The sequence below is a fragment of the Maniola jurtina genome, chromosome 14 (genome assembly GCF_905333055.1).
Source record: "Maniola jurtina chromosome 14, ilManJurt1.1, whole genome shotgun sequence".
Classification (NCBI taxonomy): domain Eukaryota; kingdom Metazoa; phylum Arthropoda; class Insecta; order Lepidoptera; family Nymphalidae; genus Maniola; species Maniola jurtina.
The window spans coordinates 7586154-7602639 of NC_060042.1; the positions used below are offsets into that span (position 1 = coordinate 7586154).

Genomic DNA, 16486 nt, shown 5'->3' on the forward strand with positions numbered 1-16486 from the left:
TTGTAGCAAAAATCGCTCTTTGCCGGTAGACGGGCAGACTGGCATACCGTAGTATTCCAATTCCATAGCATGATGTTTCTCCGGCATAAAATAGACTGCTGCAGCATGCTGCATGTTTTTCCAGCATAAAACAACTTATTAGCAGCCCAAGCAAAAAAGACAAAATACGTCTTTTATAGATGTTTGTCTCGGTAATTTCTTAGCTTTTCACTAGATTATTCTATTGTCACTTTATTTGCTAAACGCAAAAATTGAAGTATCGAGGGTTTGGATGGAATCAGTTTTGTTTTCAATGTGCAATATGCTGTCGCAACTAGGCCATGTCGCCCTCATATTACATCATCGGCTCATTAAATACCATTGCTTACATTACTACTAATTAGATAGCATTGCACAGAAACTCCAAGTCGCTTGGCAACCAGTCCGCCGCGCGCCGGCAGCGAAAAGCGTTTATTTAACCAACAAAAGCCTGCCTCCATATTTTTTCCAAATCAGCGGTTTCCCTAATTGGGGAGAGTTTTCCGTACGTAATCATTACTGTTGTGACCCACTTTAAGACGTGGGGCTCTTTTGCCAATATTATAAGCATTGTCTCATAAGTTGCAATAAAATAACAATTTAACCAATTTCAAGGTAAACCAAAAAATGGCAATGTAACTGAAATGGTTTTTATGCAACTTATCAAGTTCTTCATTGGTTAGTGACTGATTAATTGTATATCTACTTTTTTGCACACACGCACACACACACACACACATACACACACACACACACACATATACATATTAAACAAATTCTTGTATGTAATTTCTGGTATTTCTTTTCACTACTTCACATCATACACACAAGATTTATTCGCGATCTAGCTTTTGATTCTTTTGATTTTATTTTTAGCTATTTTCTTTTGATACTATCTTTTGATTCTGCCCCCACTAAGCATTAAATTATTATTATTAGTATAACTTAAATAACTAATTGACTTTTAGTACTCCAAATCGTTAACAAAACACTTTGATATATAATAAAATACCTAGGTAGTAGGTAGTAAAAATATAAAGACAACATAATTTATTACTATTTGTCTTAACTAAAATTTCATGAATCGCTCATTTCCAACTTCCAATATCATACGAGTATAATTCGACATTCAAAAAGTATCAATTAACTCCTGAATGGACATGGATGTTATTGGATATTATTGAATGTGTCACCCCATAGAATTTCAGTTTCAAAGACCCAGCTTACCTGCAGACATGCAATACAAGTTAAGCCATGGTGGCTATAGGGGGTTATCGAGGGTGGAATGAAAGCGGATGAAAAGCGTTAGCAATGTAAGAAAACATTTTTGAACACCTCTATAAAACCAAAAGCTATGCATCCAATGCATGTTTAGTTGAAAATAGTTAGTCGCCTTTTTGTTCCAACCGGTAATGGATGCAGTGACAATCGTAAACTTCTCTAAAGCTGTTTTGCTAGAAGTGTAGCGTTCCGAGACGGGCAATATCGAGTTGTTCTACAGAAAAGCTTTCAGTGTTATATCGGATCGCAAGTGAGGTGGATGTATTTACGGGGATTGTGCGAACATGAAAACTACGTAACAGTAGCAGAAAGTTTCGTGAATTACTGAAGTTGCTTGTTAAGAGAAACTCTATCTAAGCGTGCTAATCTGATGTTTTCGCTGCTCTAATACAACTGTGCGTGTATAATTTTAAGGTAAATATTATCTCAGCTGTCTTTTTATCTACCTTTTATGAACACCTCTGTAAAATCATTGTAGAGGCTTCATTTATTTCGACAAAATTGTACATTCGGGTTAAAAATGATTGGCAAAAATTTGTTCATTAAGAAAACTTAAAAAATGAAAACAGACGTTTATTATTGTTGATCTTATTGACACATTATTATGAATCAATCCTATGATAAGATCGATGTAAACGAGTTACGTATAAAATCAATTTATTAAGTACAGATAAGGTTTGCAAATCCTAGATATTAGTTAAATATAACTAATTCTCTTGAACAGAGTTTTTAATTCTTTCAAGGTTGGTAAGTCGCTAAGTATATAAGTATTTTGTTAATGATCTATATTTTTACTCGTAGTTCATGAAATGTGGTAGCATCTGATATATCCATACTAATATTATAATTGCGAAAGTATGTCTGTCTGTCTGTCTGCTACGTTTTCACGGCCCAACAGTTTAACCGATTCTGATGAATCCACGCGGACGAAGTCGCGGGCATTCTCTAGTTGATAATAAAGCCATTTGTATAGTGATAAGTCACTCTAGGCACTTTTTCTGTTGGTGGTTTACCCATAGAGAGTAGAGACGCTTACCTACCTCATACATAAAAAGTAGCTTTGACTTTCATACTGGAAAATTAACCTTTGCTATAATAGCACTTTATTTTGGCTCAAAGTACCATTTTCTATATTATTAATTTTATTATACGGTATGACATTGTATCCGGCTTATATTTTGAGTTATCTGTGTATCTGTCTGTGGCATCGTAGCTCCTAAACTAATGAACCGATTTTAATTTAGTTTTTTTGTTTGAAAGGTGGCTTGATCAAGAGTGTTCTTAGCTATAATCCAAGAAAATCAGTTCAGCCGTTTGAAAGTTATCAGCTCTTTTCTTGTTACTGTAACTTTCACTTGTGGGGGTGTTATAAATTTTTTAATTTACACTTGTTGCAACATAAATTTAAGATTGTGACAGTAATGAACACGAATATTTGATAAACTTTCTGACCTGACCCGTCTTCACTCAAACGAAATTTCGTAAAATATTTTCTTAGTGATGATCTACAACATACGAGTATTATAGAAACCTACATGCTATACAATCTCAAGTTGTCGCAGCAGTTTGTGCTATAAGTTTTCTTTGAAATCTGTGATTCATCATCATCACCATCATCATCATCATCGGCCTGTGGATGTCCACTATTGGACATAGACCTTCCCTAAAGAGCGCAAATCGTCGGTCCATCATGCTGGAGGGCGTCCCACACTACGCTTGCTTATACGCGGTCTCCACTCAAGGACTTTCCGGCTCCAACGGTCATCGCCTCTACGACAGGCATGGCCTGCCCATTGCCACTTCAGCTTGCTAATAGTTTGGGCTATGTCACTGAGTTCTGCTGAGTTCATATTGTTTCATTTTCAACCTTTGTGCAATTGACGATTATTTAATTAGTAAACATGTTTTACGCTCAAACAATTATCCATCCACTTTATATTATTCATGGCCAGCAGAACGTTGTAGGTAATTGTTAACGTTATCAACAAACATAGGTTTTCGTGCGTGCACATTCATTAATTAATCCGACCACACAATTTGTTGGGAATTGTACCACTGTGTTCATCAATACGTTATACCTGTGTAGATATTTATTTTTTAATTATATACCCTAACTTTAGAGTCATAAGAGTCATAAATATAATCGTCTGAATCCTGAATTAAACCATTGTTTTGAATTGTATTTGTTCGGCATATTTTGTGTGATCATGGTCAGTGATACTCGTGCTACTAATAATATTATGTAGATACACTGTGTAGCGTTTGATGAATAAAATATTAACAGCAAAGCATTGGAAGCAAATCACTGTATAATTTTAATTTTAATTAGTTTCAGTTTTTAACCCCCGACCCAAAAAGAGGGGTGTTATAAGTTTACCGTGTGTATCTGTGTATCCGTGTATCTATGTATCTGTCTGTGGCATCGTAGCTCCTAAACTAATGAACCGATTTGAATTTAGTTTTTTTTTTGTTTGAAAGGTGGTTTAATCGAGAGTGTCCTTAGCTATAATCCAAGAAAATCGGTTCAGCCGTTTGAAAGTTATCAGCTTTTTTCTAGTTACTGTAACCTTCACTTGTCGGGGGTGTTATAATTTTTAAATTTACACTTGTATAATTTTGATTATTGCACTTAGTCTTTGACTCTTTAGAATTTTAACTGCAATAGGATATGACTAAACTCATATGAAATCCTGAATATTCTATTTAATAAATAGGTCTGGGAGATGATTTCTGCTGTGAGTAAAAGTCATTTATTACCAATTGGCTTATTCCCGCGGCAACGTTCGTGTGGATGTAGGTCTTCTATCCTTAGATAGATCCTGTTATTATTATTATTAATAACGAGAGAATTCTAAATACAAAACCTAAATTGGAATTATACCTCTAGACCCCTAGAGGTACAATTTCAGCATAGGTATAAGTACGTATGTCTGTCAGCCAGTTCATCATTATCATCATCATTTATTTATTATTAGTGAATCATTATGAATCAGCGTGTTTTTTAAAATTCCGTGTGAGATTATTTTCGGGGTAAAAAACCTGTGTCTGCCTTCAGGCTGCAAGCTAATAGGTACAAAATATGTTTGTACCCGTCAGGATCAGTTATAAAAGCGATTGAGCTGAGAAAAAGTATCAGATACACATGCTTTTGTATGTGTTATGAATTAATGATCCTGCATATATCTGAACCTGCATAATTCTGTGATAATGCAGGTTCAGATAAAGATAGTATTCTCTCAGACTCATAGATATAATAAGAAGTTTCATCAGGATATGCTAAGGAGTAGATAAAATAACATTATCAAAGTTATAGACTATTATTACTTCGGTCAATGTTAGGTTGTGCCCACAGGTTGTGCCCCATTGTCAATCATTTTCTATAACAAAATGTTCGTTAAAATATTCTGATATTTGCAACAAATATTGAATGTGCTGATTGTGACTGCGATAGGATGTTGATTGGAGCGGAAATGTAAATGTAGGACTAGAAATTGCATTTGCTATTATCTTGATTTAACAGTAGGTACCTACCTAACGAGAAATGTCGATATATTTTATGAAAAAACTCTATTGATATTGCAAATCAATTTTGGACGAGCGGATTTTACGTTACATTTAGTCTAAATTATCTAAGTTATACTTTTGTGCGTACCTATGCTTTATTTGTTACTTGAGGATGCCCGCGGCTACGCCCGCGTGGATTTCGGTTTTTTTTAATCCCGTAAGAACTCCTGAATTTTCCGGGATAAAAAGTAGCCTATGTTCCCTTCCCCGGGATGTATCCCAAGTCTGCACTTTTCATTAAAATCGGTTCAGTGGTTGGGCCGTGAAAACGTAGCAGACAGACAGACAGACACACTTTCACATTTATAAAATTAGTAAGGATTATCAACTAGCTGACCCGCCCTGTCTTCGCTCGGGTGCAATTTTCGAAAATCGGTGACGGGGTGGAATTTCCAAAAATCCTGAAACACGTATCTACGAGTACCTACCTACTTCTTTATTGTTGCCCGAAAACCCAAATACCAAACATAGATAATATAACTGGAAAAATGACAGACTTTCTTAGAAACTTTCTTCCCTTATTTAACCCCCTTGGGGGTTGAATTTATAAAAACCATCTCGACCTGTCGTGTACTATGTAGTTATGTATTATATTCCATCACCAATGTGATAAAGACTTTACTACAACATAAGTGGAAAATTATAGTAAGAGAAGTGATGATAGAACCGTCCTATACCTAACTATTTACGAAATACAGCGCCAGATATGGAAAAATGTGTATAGAATTTCGTTAAAGGTCGGTGTATTGGCGAAATATCATACAGTCCGGCAACAAACGGAAGCTATAAAGGAAGAATAGATAGAAGAAAAACGGTTACCATTTTTTGCTAAGCAACGCTCGTCTGGTTCGTCTCGTTTAAAAAATGAAAAAAAACCGAAACTATAGCATGTACGAGGAGAAAATGTGTACATAAAACACACTGGAAATTGCAGTGATTTTTCAAAATGGTCAGCTTTTGTTAAAGAAAACAACACAATGTAAAACAAACACAATTTAAACTATAGATACAAAATAACATATTATTATAATATATAAAAACCGTCCAAGTGCGAGTCAGACTCGCGCACCGAACGAGGGTTCCGTATTCGGGTATTTTATCCGATATTTGCACGATAAATCAAAAAAATCTTATGATTTTTGATGTTTGGAGGATCCGGTTGTTGTCCGAATAAATAAATGAATATATAATAATAAGTCACACAAAAGTCTTATTATTTTCCTAAATTAATAACTTAAAACTCTTCAATTTAATTTTGGAGCTTAAAATTAATGAGAGATTACTAAACCATTTTCTCCGAGGGAATGGTAACATCTGGAACCGGAAATTTATATTTAATATTTTAATATTAAAGTTAAGCTACGGCGATTCGTAGCAATAAATTAAATAAATATGGCAAATATCCCATTGTAACGATACAAAAGTAATAATATAATTTTATGTGCGCAATTACACTTAGTCTCTAATTATACACAATATTAATCAAATTTGTAAAATGTCAATTAGATCATACTTCTCTTTATCAAAGTCTCAAAGGAACCATTGTAAGACTCGTCTTTGTAGTAAATGAAAGGAACCTATTATATTAATGGTTAATAATAAGTTTGTAGTCTAGATAAATGAGAAGGAACACCTGCTATCGAAATTAGTTATGGAACTAATTGGATATTCTCGTGTTACTCCTAAGCTCACTAACTAAGCATACCTACCTTAAATCTACGTATGGCTACTCCTACCTACTGTACGATTTGATCTATAAAAGTTCAATTAGTAGTCTTTAAATAGTAGTAAGTAATCTTTTATACTAAAACTACACGATGCCCGCAGCTTCGCCCGCGTGGATTGGTCAGATCCCCTGCAGCATCAGGAATCAGGATTGAGGAGTTGAAATAAAATTTTTTATGAACAATGTCGCAAACTTCCTCTATCGATAAATAAAAATTACGCAAATCGGTTTAGAAATCTCGAAGATATCAGTGTACACAGGTAGAAAAAAACTTCTAAATTTTTTAAAGTCGGTTAAAAAGTAGCCTATGTTACTGAAAGTATGAAAATGTTATTTGGAATTTTATGGACTCATTTATTATCATTTACAAAGCGAGACTTATTTTAGGATTATAGCTGAAGTCAAGATTTAAGGATTTTTTTTTTAAATCTGATATCCTTAACGATTGATTATTTATTATTAACGGCCTTTTATAAGTCACTTATCGTATTATTATAACCCCAATATTATTTAAAGTAAATTTAACTCTGCAGTCAATCTCTGAAATAATTATGAACAGTAAAGTAAGAAAAAGGATTTTAAAATTTTATACATGGTAGTAAATAAAACATTAGATAGAAATAAGACTAGATAGTAGCTAATTAATATTAGAGGCCATGATTATTGTTAAATTAAAATAAGATAAATAAGAACACGTTAGAAATTATGTATATAATAAATTAATGGAATAATTTGTTATATATGCATATAAATATCAGCTTAATAGAATAAAGTAAAAAACTAAGGCTTTAGCATAGAAATCATGATCACAGTACAAAAAAAATGCCGTGTTAAGCTATACAAAGTCTCCGATAACTATGTCGGAGGGTTGCCAGCAAAACATACATTAAAAAAACCCCCAATATTACATTCTAAATGAAAGTAAAACTATGATTACATCTAATACTTGTTCTTTACTTGTTCCAGATTGCTGTTCAAGATGGATTGTAGCTCTATACGACACACATTCTTGTTAATTTTGCTCGTTTTATTAATAGGTATGTATGCCAAACAATATATTGGTTAATAATACTGCAAGAAATACTGAATAATTTTTATATTAATAGAAATTATTGTTTTCAGATCAAGGCGATGGTAGGTGGAAAAAATCGAATAGAGAAATGCTTCAGCACGATATAAAGTTGTTCAAAAAGATGACGGGTACGTTAATCTCTTGTAAGGTTAATCTTTAGTTAGTCTAGTATGGGTTGAAATTATCAGAAAACAATAAAATAAATTACATATTTATTCTCTCTCTGCTCTCTATCTCTGTATCTATAACTTTTACTTGTTAGTAGTATTTTCCCCACAAATAAGGACCTTATTACTTTAAAAAATACCTTATAAATATTTTTGCCTTCCTCAAATTAACATATGTGAGACGAACAGAAGTCATGAATAGCAAATTAAATTAACATTTTGTCCCTTCTAAAATATTTTTGTTCGTAATACTATGCTATTTTTGTTACAGAAAAAATCAAAGAAGAACTTGGAGCATATTACGATGAATTTTCCGACGAACCATTTACAGATTATTTTTTTGAAGAGATCGATTATTTACAAAGTAAAATTGATATGAATATGAAAAGAAAAACACAAACAGAGAAGCGTGTTAACTCAAACATTGACAATTATAAACCACGTTACACTAAAAACACATTGCAAGATATAAAAGCTTCAGTAAAAAATGATACGTTTGTAACAGCGGACACAAATTTTGAGTGGCCTAGTTTTGAAGATATTTTAACAGAAATGGGGAAAAAATACGATTGGAAAAATGATCGATGGATAAAAGTAAAGAATAAAATAAAGGATAAAGAAAAACGTTTGCCTGCCAACTCTAAGAACAATATAGAACATTTGAAACATAATTTTAGGTATAAAATTGTAAAACTAAATAGGGCCAAAAGTAAAAGAAATATTGTAGTCGCTGTAACGGCTGTAAGATAGAAAACATACGTTGGTATGGAGCTTAAGCTTATTATTGAGGGTTCTTGTATTTCTTACACTTGAGGGGACCAATGAGATAAAGGTTAAAAATGTATTTAAATGAAGTGATTAAGTAAGTGTATCAGAAATAATTTGTAATGTTATAAAACAATCATGCTATTAAAAACATAATGTAACCAGTAAATAATGTCTCTTCCAATAAAATTCTACTTCAACAACAAAAATATCACTCACCACAAACTAGATTTTTTTTTTTGTTATTGCTGAGTGCTGACATAAATTATACAATATAAGTGTTTCCTTTGTATTCGAGCAAATGTAAAAAATAATAAAGATAAGCTGAGAAACATATTATTTTGTTATATTTTATTTATAAATCCCATATTACGAGTTATGACTACATTTTTTGACTTTGTTTTGCATGTTCATACGAGCAACCATTAGTTACCTAATAATAAGTACATAATTATTAATATCACCATGAAAAATCAAAATATTACCTTATCACCAAATCATCTTGAAATTAAAATATAAACATTTTTTATACATTACTGGCAAAGTTGATATATTTTTAGAAAGTAACCATCAAAAGAAAAATAAAAACGACGTCAATGTACACGTCATCGCCTCTATGAGTTAAGTCGAATTGCTTTTAAAATGCTTTTAAATTACTAAAATGAAATAATAAATATTAGCTACCCTACTTGTAATAATATATAGCTATAGTAACTGCTACACACTTCACAGTGTTTGAAATATAAATATGGATTCCAGCTTATCCTATATGTACCTAAAGAAGAGGAAGGACTTTGGAAGGCAAGCTTTGTTTTGTGAAGTTAATGCAACATTATTAGACTCCATTGACCCCGATAAATGTGAACAGAAGCTATATTGTTGTCGTAATCCAGTTAATCGGCAGACTCAAACTTCTGTAGTTTTATCTGAGCACTATGCGAATACTAGAAAAATAACAACATGCAATCAAGGAGTTGAACACGCTGAAGGGGGATGGCCAAAGGATATTAATAGTAATGATGACGAAGCAACTTCTCGATACCGAAAACGTATTGAACGAGATGATCCATATGTTAAAGCAATTATGTCTACATATCCCAAGTTCACACATTATATTAATCAAAACAATGCTATCGACATGTACAATATGTACTTTAAGGAAATAGAGTCTAAAAAGTCAGTGGAAAAATATTCATTTCGTATGAATAAAGCAGCGACTGATGAAGGTAAACGTCCGATTGCTGCAATTTGTTGGACTTGCGAAGACGATTCTAAGCTTGTAGCTGCTTATTGTGATAAAAAATATCCAATCAGTGGTCATGTAAATACAAGTTTAAAATGTTTCGTTTGGAATATTGAGTACGCAAATGAGCCGAACGATTATTTTGACCCTCCGTCTGCTTGCTGGCAAGTAGTTTGCTCTCCTGAATATCATAAAGTAATTATTGGTGGCCTTGAAGACGGTAGAGTTAGTATTTTTGATATACGCGAACAGTCAAAAGCTACTGTACTAAGTCCAATGCATTTGTCTCACCGAAACCCTGTTAGTGCCCTGATGTTTATTCATTCTCGCCTTAATACAGAGTTTTTTAGTGGTTCTACCGATGGGAAATGTATTTGGTGGGATATTAGAAATATGTCACAACCGACCGAGGAACTTATTATGTCTGTTCGAGTTCCTACCAATGAAAAAGTTAGTCTGGCCAATTCTGAAGGAGTAAGCTCATTACAATGGGACAGAGCTTTTCCAACTAAATTTCTGTGTGGAACTGATACAGGATTGGTAATAAATGTTAACCGTAAAGGTAAATCTCACCAGGAAATAATGAGTAGGGTTTTTGACGCTCACTATGGTCCAGTTCGAGCCGTTCATCGAAGTCCTTGTTCATCGAAAATATTTATAACTTGCGGTGATTGGACTACTCATATTTGGAGTGATGATATGCAATTTGATCCAATCCTAAGTGGTAGTGCTCAGCGAAAGCAAATTTCTGACGTAGCTTGGTCTCCTCAAAGAGTTTCTGGTTACATGTCTGTAAGTGATGATGGTAAATTTAGATACTGGGATCTTTTACGAAAACGGCATGCTCCTGTTTTAGTTTTCCCCGTTTCTGAATATCGTTTAACAAAATTAAAACCTAATGAAAAAAATCACCTTGTCGCAGTTGGTGACATAAAGGGATCGCTAAATCTCATATCATTATCTCAAGATCTGATTTGGTCTGAGGAACGAGATAAGCAATTGATGATACAATGTTTTGAACGTGAATATCGACGAGAACATATTCTTGAGACGAGAGTCAAAGAAATACGTCTAAGAATCAAAGCAGAAGAGGAAGCTGCAGCGGCTCCAGGCCTAACTGAATCTGTTGAGGAAAATTTGATAGTAGATACTGAATATGAATATTTCAAAATGGTGACAGAGGAATTACAAAAATATGACGCATTAACTAATCGGCCTAAAAATAGGTTAGATAAAATGCGAAAACGATAAAGTCGCTATTTTTATTTCTTTTTTTTTTCAAAAAAGTAATAATGAGTAGCGTGTGCAATAAAATAAAACTACTTAATGATTTTATAGCATACGATAATTAATATGTATGTAATAATAAAACTATATTCACGGAAATAAACATAAATTACTTAAGTATTTTTATTTTGTTCTATGAAAATGTATTTGCTAACTCTACCAACGTCGTAGAGCTTTCTAGGAAGTTAGCTACAGGCGGAAGCCTATTATTATTAGCTTATTAGAATTTACTTTATATTATTATTAGTTGAAGATAATAATACTGAAACACACTTAAGGATAAAATAATTTCTTAGTTAAGTTTCATATTGGTTTGTTTCTATTAAGAAAGATCATAAGCTAATGCTTTTTTTTACTATTAAGTTTAAAAGCTAATTTCGTTTATTACTTCTACCAACATCTGTAATATTATGCATAAATAGTTTATAATATATACTTTTTTGTGTTTTAAATGAATACTATCTTCTTTTCATTTGAGTTTGAACTAATAAATATGTTTATATAAAAACTTTGTTCATTTAATATAATGTGCTTTTTTGTTCCTTTCACATAATGTCCGCGGAACGAACATTTTTCGTTTAATCGATTTATCCATTCAGAAATCGTAATCGCTTAGAAATAAATATATTTCACCGCCACGAGGTGTTTTCAATCAGATAATGTGGAATATTTATACATCACGACTCACGGTATACCTACCACAAGGTAATATATCTTATTATTGACATCGTTAGAAGTAAAGAAATTCAATTTGGTTATACCAATGTGAAGTTGTGGTACCCTAGTGGGAGGTAGTGGGTTCGGTCTCGGGTTACTTTTAACTTTTCAGAGTTATGCGTGTTTTATGCACTTGCTTTGACGGTGAAGGGAAACAGCGAGAGGAAAACCTGCATGCCTGAGAGTTCTCCATAATGCCCTCAAAGGTGTGTGAAGTCTACTAATCTGCACTTGACCAGCGCGGTGGACTATTGCCAAGCCCCTCTCATTCTTGTTGACTACAAGTCTGCTACGACTACTAAACTACTAAACTAGCAGATTTGTTGATGATAAAGTTTTGACATTCATCATGATGATGTTAAAACTTCGTCTTGATCGTCGCAAACGTGCAGTACAGGTACAGTACAATTGGTCCATAGAATATAATAAGTTTTGGGTGAGATATTTCAAGCAAAGGCTTTTTTCAGGTCTAACTAACCTAAAATAAATTGCCACATACAAATCTTTGAGCTCCTGTAATTTTAAAACTACATATTTTTAGAAAAATCTAAAGCACCACGGGCACAGATAGATAGACAGATAGATAGATAGAGGTTTCTAGAATATGTCTGCAAAATTTCATGGACTTTGGTTGCTTAATATCATCTTAATATATCAAATGAAATTGTATGGAGTAAGTGACGGAGAGAGCCCTGTTAGAGTGAATGTAAGTAGAATGTACCTATGTTCTTTGAGATGGAATGTCCTTACTTGGTGCAAAAGTTAGTAGGTACCTACTAGGTGGTTACAACAAACTATATTATAAGTGCTTTCCACATGAAGTTTTACCCGAATACTAGTCGTTTGGTTGTCATGGCACTTTAAAGGTTAAATTTAATTAGTATACTCGAATATCGGAAAACAAATTATACGTTGTTAACTCAAGTTAAAGTTGTTCGCCGAAAATCAAAGTTATGAATTATGTTATAAGTTAACCACGAATAATTTATTTTACATTATGAAACTAGTGGCACGAAATCAGTTTCTCCATACAATCGTAGTTCCAATTTCATTTGAATACTAAGCAACCAAAGTCCATGTGCAGACATATTCTAGAAACTAATATCTGTGCCTGTGGAGTTTTAGATTTTTCTAAAAATATGTAGTTTTAAAATTACAGGGGCTCAAAGATTTGTGTGGGAATTTTTAGACCGCGTAACTTTGAATCCAAATATTTTAACAGAAATCTGGAAAACCACAGGCATAGTTTCTAGAATATGTCTGCAAAATTTCATAGACTTTGGTTGCTTAATATTCAAATGAAATCGGAACTACGTTTGTATGGAGCGAGTGACGGAGAGACCCCTCTTAAGGCGTTTTACACTGGGTGCGCTGTCTGACTTAATGCCTCTCTTAACAGTTAAGTAGCAGAATTTAATAATATTAATAGGTACCTATGTTTAAAATTTATTTTCAGTAAGGTCGTGTCAATTCCATTAGACTCCAGTGGATACGAAACATGTGGAGAACGGATTATTCGCAATGTAGATGCTATTTGATATCAACATTCCCTCGCTGAATGTATTCTGTAAAATACAGAGTACCTACAGACTCGCTTGGACACTCCGGCAGTTGACCGGCGATAATATTGTATGCACATTTTCAGTGGGAAATTCTATTAAGTGCATCTATTCATATCTTGACAGTATTTTATATTGTCGGGAGGTTTTCAACATAATATTTGGGTTTATTCCGCACCTACTAGCCTTTGACTTCTTTGATATGATTTTTAAGTTAATGTATATTCCGATTCGTTCCGGTTTAAGGGGGCTAAGCCTCCACGTGCCGTCCGTCTGTCCACCCGTTTGTCTGTCCGTCCATGCGTCTGTCCGTCCGACCGTCTGTCCGCCCGTCTGTCCACTCATCCGCGTGTCCATCCGTCCATCGATATATCTGTCTGTCAACAGGCATTATCTCAGGAACCATAATAGGTAGAGGGTTGAAATTTTAATAGAGTCTGTATTTCTATTGCTGCTATAACAACAAATAATAAAAAATCAAACACTAATGAACAGACGAGCGAACAACGGAGACTTAGTTAGTCATAGGGACCTATTGGCACCCTTTGGGTATAGAACCCAAAAATTATCGGCTTTGTGCCTCAAGCCTGATTATACAAAACAAGTATTCAGCTCAGCAAACAGTCAGTTCAACTAATTAATGAATATGTTATCTAAAGTGGTCACCGAGCAAACCTGTCGCAGCTCTACACACGAACATTACGGTAGATAAGAATTGTATATCCAGCTAGGTATACAACTGAACAATTTCCACTGCATCCAATTTAGCCAAGAGGCTTTTCAGCAAATGAAACTTTACTGTGACGTACCTACCTACTTTGTTTTAAGCCGCAAACTCCACTATTCTCGTTTGCAATTTCAAGCATTTGGAAATTTCTTCAACAGAAAATTCAAAGGCATAATATACCTACATAATATATTATTAAAATTAATTTAAATGGAAAGATAATGGGACAGTTTCAGTGGCTTGAACTCCAAGAGGGAATTACAAAGGATCGTGTTATGAAAAGAGCGTAAGTAGGTACCTGCAGAAAAACTACTTTGCTTCTTCTACTGGTCTCTTCATTTCTAATTTGATCATGCAGAGCAGCGGCAAATGTTCATGAAAATTCACATAGGTTTCTACCTATAATACGCAAATAGCCTAGATCTCAGATTCTAAACCAAAATGAACAATGTTCGAACGCCATCCAAACTTTCTCTACGGGCTGATACCAGTATATCTCATAGCTTGTTTTGTAATTTGGGATCGATGCAAACACGTCGGTTTTGCTAGGCGGATTTTATTTAGGGTACAGTCTCAGTGCTAAATAAAAAGATAAAAGAAAATATAGCATAATAAGAAGTTATTGTTTGTCTGTGCACTAGGTACTTTCTAGACTAATTCAAACGATTTAACTTTTGAATTAAATCCTATAAACAGATATAAGCATACGTTTTCAGTTATATTTTACTTTATTATAAGAGTGAAACTTGTAAAATTAAAATAATACGTTGGTTGGTTCTTCATAAAACACTAAAACAGAACACGGACGTCAAACAGGTTGACTAATTGCAATCATTTCTGACCGGCTAACATTGTTCCGCTAGTGGCTCAAACTCACTGTCGCAGCAAGAACATGGTAAATTCAGCCAATCACAGCAATTTGAATTGGATATCACAAATGTACCGATCTAGGAACCGAGAATGCACGAACCAGGGCAGATAGAGATAAGAACAATAATATCATACGTAGGAAATCGACGGGGGCTTGTTGACAAGTATCCTCTTAACATTTTGTCAAACTATTAAATGATTCTCGCGGCTTCACCCGCGTGGATATAGGTTTTTTTAAATCCTGCCGAAACTTTGATTTGCCTATAATATAGGAAGTTGCCTATGTACTACCTACGTACGCATATACGTGCTACTTATCTCCATTCCAAATTTCAGTCAAATCGGTTCATTCAACTGTGGAGTGAAGGAGTAACAAACATCCAAACATTCAAACTTTCACATTTATAATATTTTAAGTAAGATCCCTAACCGTCGCGTCTATGTTAAAAAGTTTTACTCCCGAAAATTGGATAGAACTCCATTATACTCTACTGGATAAGAGGCAAATATTCAGATAATGGACTGGCAATGCAAACGCATCGGCACTTTAATCCATCCATATTGACTCGTTGAATGCGGACTCGTTTAGACACTGAAACTGAGTATATGGAGACGTAGCACAAATACAATAATAAATGTAAAATAAAAATTTATAACATCCCCGACAAGTGAAGGTTACAGTAACTAGAAAAGAGCTAATAACTTTCAAACGGCTGAACCGATTTTCTTGGATTATAGCTAAGAACACTCTCGATCAAGCCACCTTTCAAACAAAAAAAAACTAAATTAAAATCGGTTCATTAGTTTAGGAGCTGGCACAGACATATACACAGATACACACGTCAAACCTATAACACCCCTCGTTTTGGGTCGGGGGTTAAACGTAAACTTCTTCAAAACTAACCAGGAATATTCTTTGAATTCTAAAACGATACTAGCTAAACAAAGATTATTTTTTGAAAAATATTCTGAAGTTTTCTCAAAAGAAAGCCACCTTATTTCGCTTCATCGCGCTTTAACAGTCTCCGAGTGGTAGAGAGTAGTTTACAGAGTCTCAGTTCCGACAAACACCTGGCGTATTCTGACCTGCGTAAGTGCCTCTTCACTTTCCGAGCTTGAGCTTAACAATTTCAACATCTTTTGTTTTACTTACTCTGTGAAAGAAAATCCGTAATACTTATGTAAAGAAAATACATTCCCATTTTCTTAGTAATCTTTGAATTTGAATTTTGCCGCGCTCCATAATGGCGCATCCACACATGCCGCCGGCTTATGCCGCCGGGTTTGCCGCCGACTTTCAGACCGCCTTGCCGCTGACTTTGCCGCCGGCTTTACCGGCGGCCTGCAGTCGCGGTTGCAATTTACGCAGTAGTGTTGTGACTTTCGTTGAAATTAGTCGTGTACGTAGAATCGAAAGATGTTGGACTATGATATAGTTGCGTGTATCGCAAGTGTAGTGTTGTATGTCATTATTCATAAAAAGAACCGCA

The 16486-nt window shown here is 34.2% G+C and overlaps 2 protein-coding genes across 2 annotated transcripts; both read left to right on the forward strand.

Moving 5' to 3' along the window:
- The first annotated feature begins 1543 nt into the window (after positions 1 to 1543).
- On the forward strand, positions 1544 to 8737 carry LOC123871781. The gene is made up of 4 exons (XM_045915722.1): positions 1544 to 1713; positions 7556 to 7626; positions 7712 to 7789; positions 8100 to 8737. Exons 2-4 carry the CDS (start codon positions 7569 to 7571, stop codon positions 8576 to 8578), a joined length of 615 nt encoding a protein of 204 aa, XP_045771678.1. The 5' UTR covers positions 1544 to 1713; positions 7556 to 7568; the 3' UTR covers positions 8579 to 8737.
- Positions 8738 to 9208: 471 nt separating this feature from the next.
- LOC123871780 (dynein axonemal intermediate chain 2-like) lies at positions 9209 to 11521 on the forward strand. Its single transcript, XM_045915720.1, has 2 exons — positions 9209 to 9819; positions 10759 to 11521. The coding sequence occupies exons 1-2, from the start codon at positions 9342 to 9344 to the stop codon at positions 11085 to 11087; spliced, it is 807 nt and encodes a 268-aa protein (XP_045771676.1). The 5' UTR covers positions 9209 to 9341; the 3' UTR covers positions 11088 to 11521.
- Positions 11522 to 16486: the final 4965 nt, after the last annotated feature.

Excerpts from the sequence above, each read along its gene's own strand:
- LOC123871781 (XM_045915722.1), top strand. The coding sequence starts at position 7,569 with ATGGATTGTAGCTCTATACGACACACATTCTTGTTAATTTTGCTCGTT. Across the intron at positions 7,627-7,711 it reads TTTGCTCGTTTTATTAATAG|ATCAAGGCGATGGTAGGTGG; the intron begins GTATGTATGCCA and ends TATTGTTTTCAG. Across the intron at positions 7,790-8,099 it reads GTTGTTCAAAAAGATGACGG|AAAAAATCAAAGAAGAACTT; the intron begins GTACGTTAATCT and ends TTTTTGTTACAG.
- LOC123871780 (XM_045915720.1), top strand. The coding sequence starts at position 9,342 with ATGGATTCCAGCTTATCCTATATGTACCTAAAGAAGAGGAAGGACTTT. Across the intron at positions 9,820-10,758 it reads TAAAGCAGCGACTGATGAAG|TTGGTGACATAAAGGGATCG; the intron begins GTAAACGTCCGA and ends ACCTTGTCGCAG.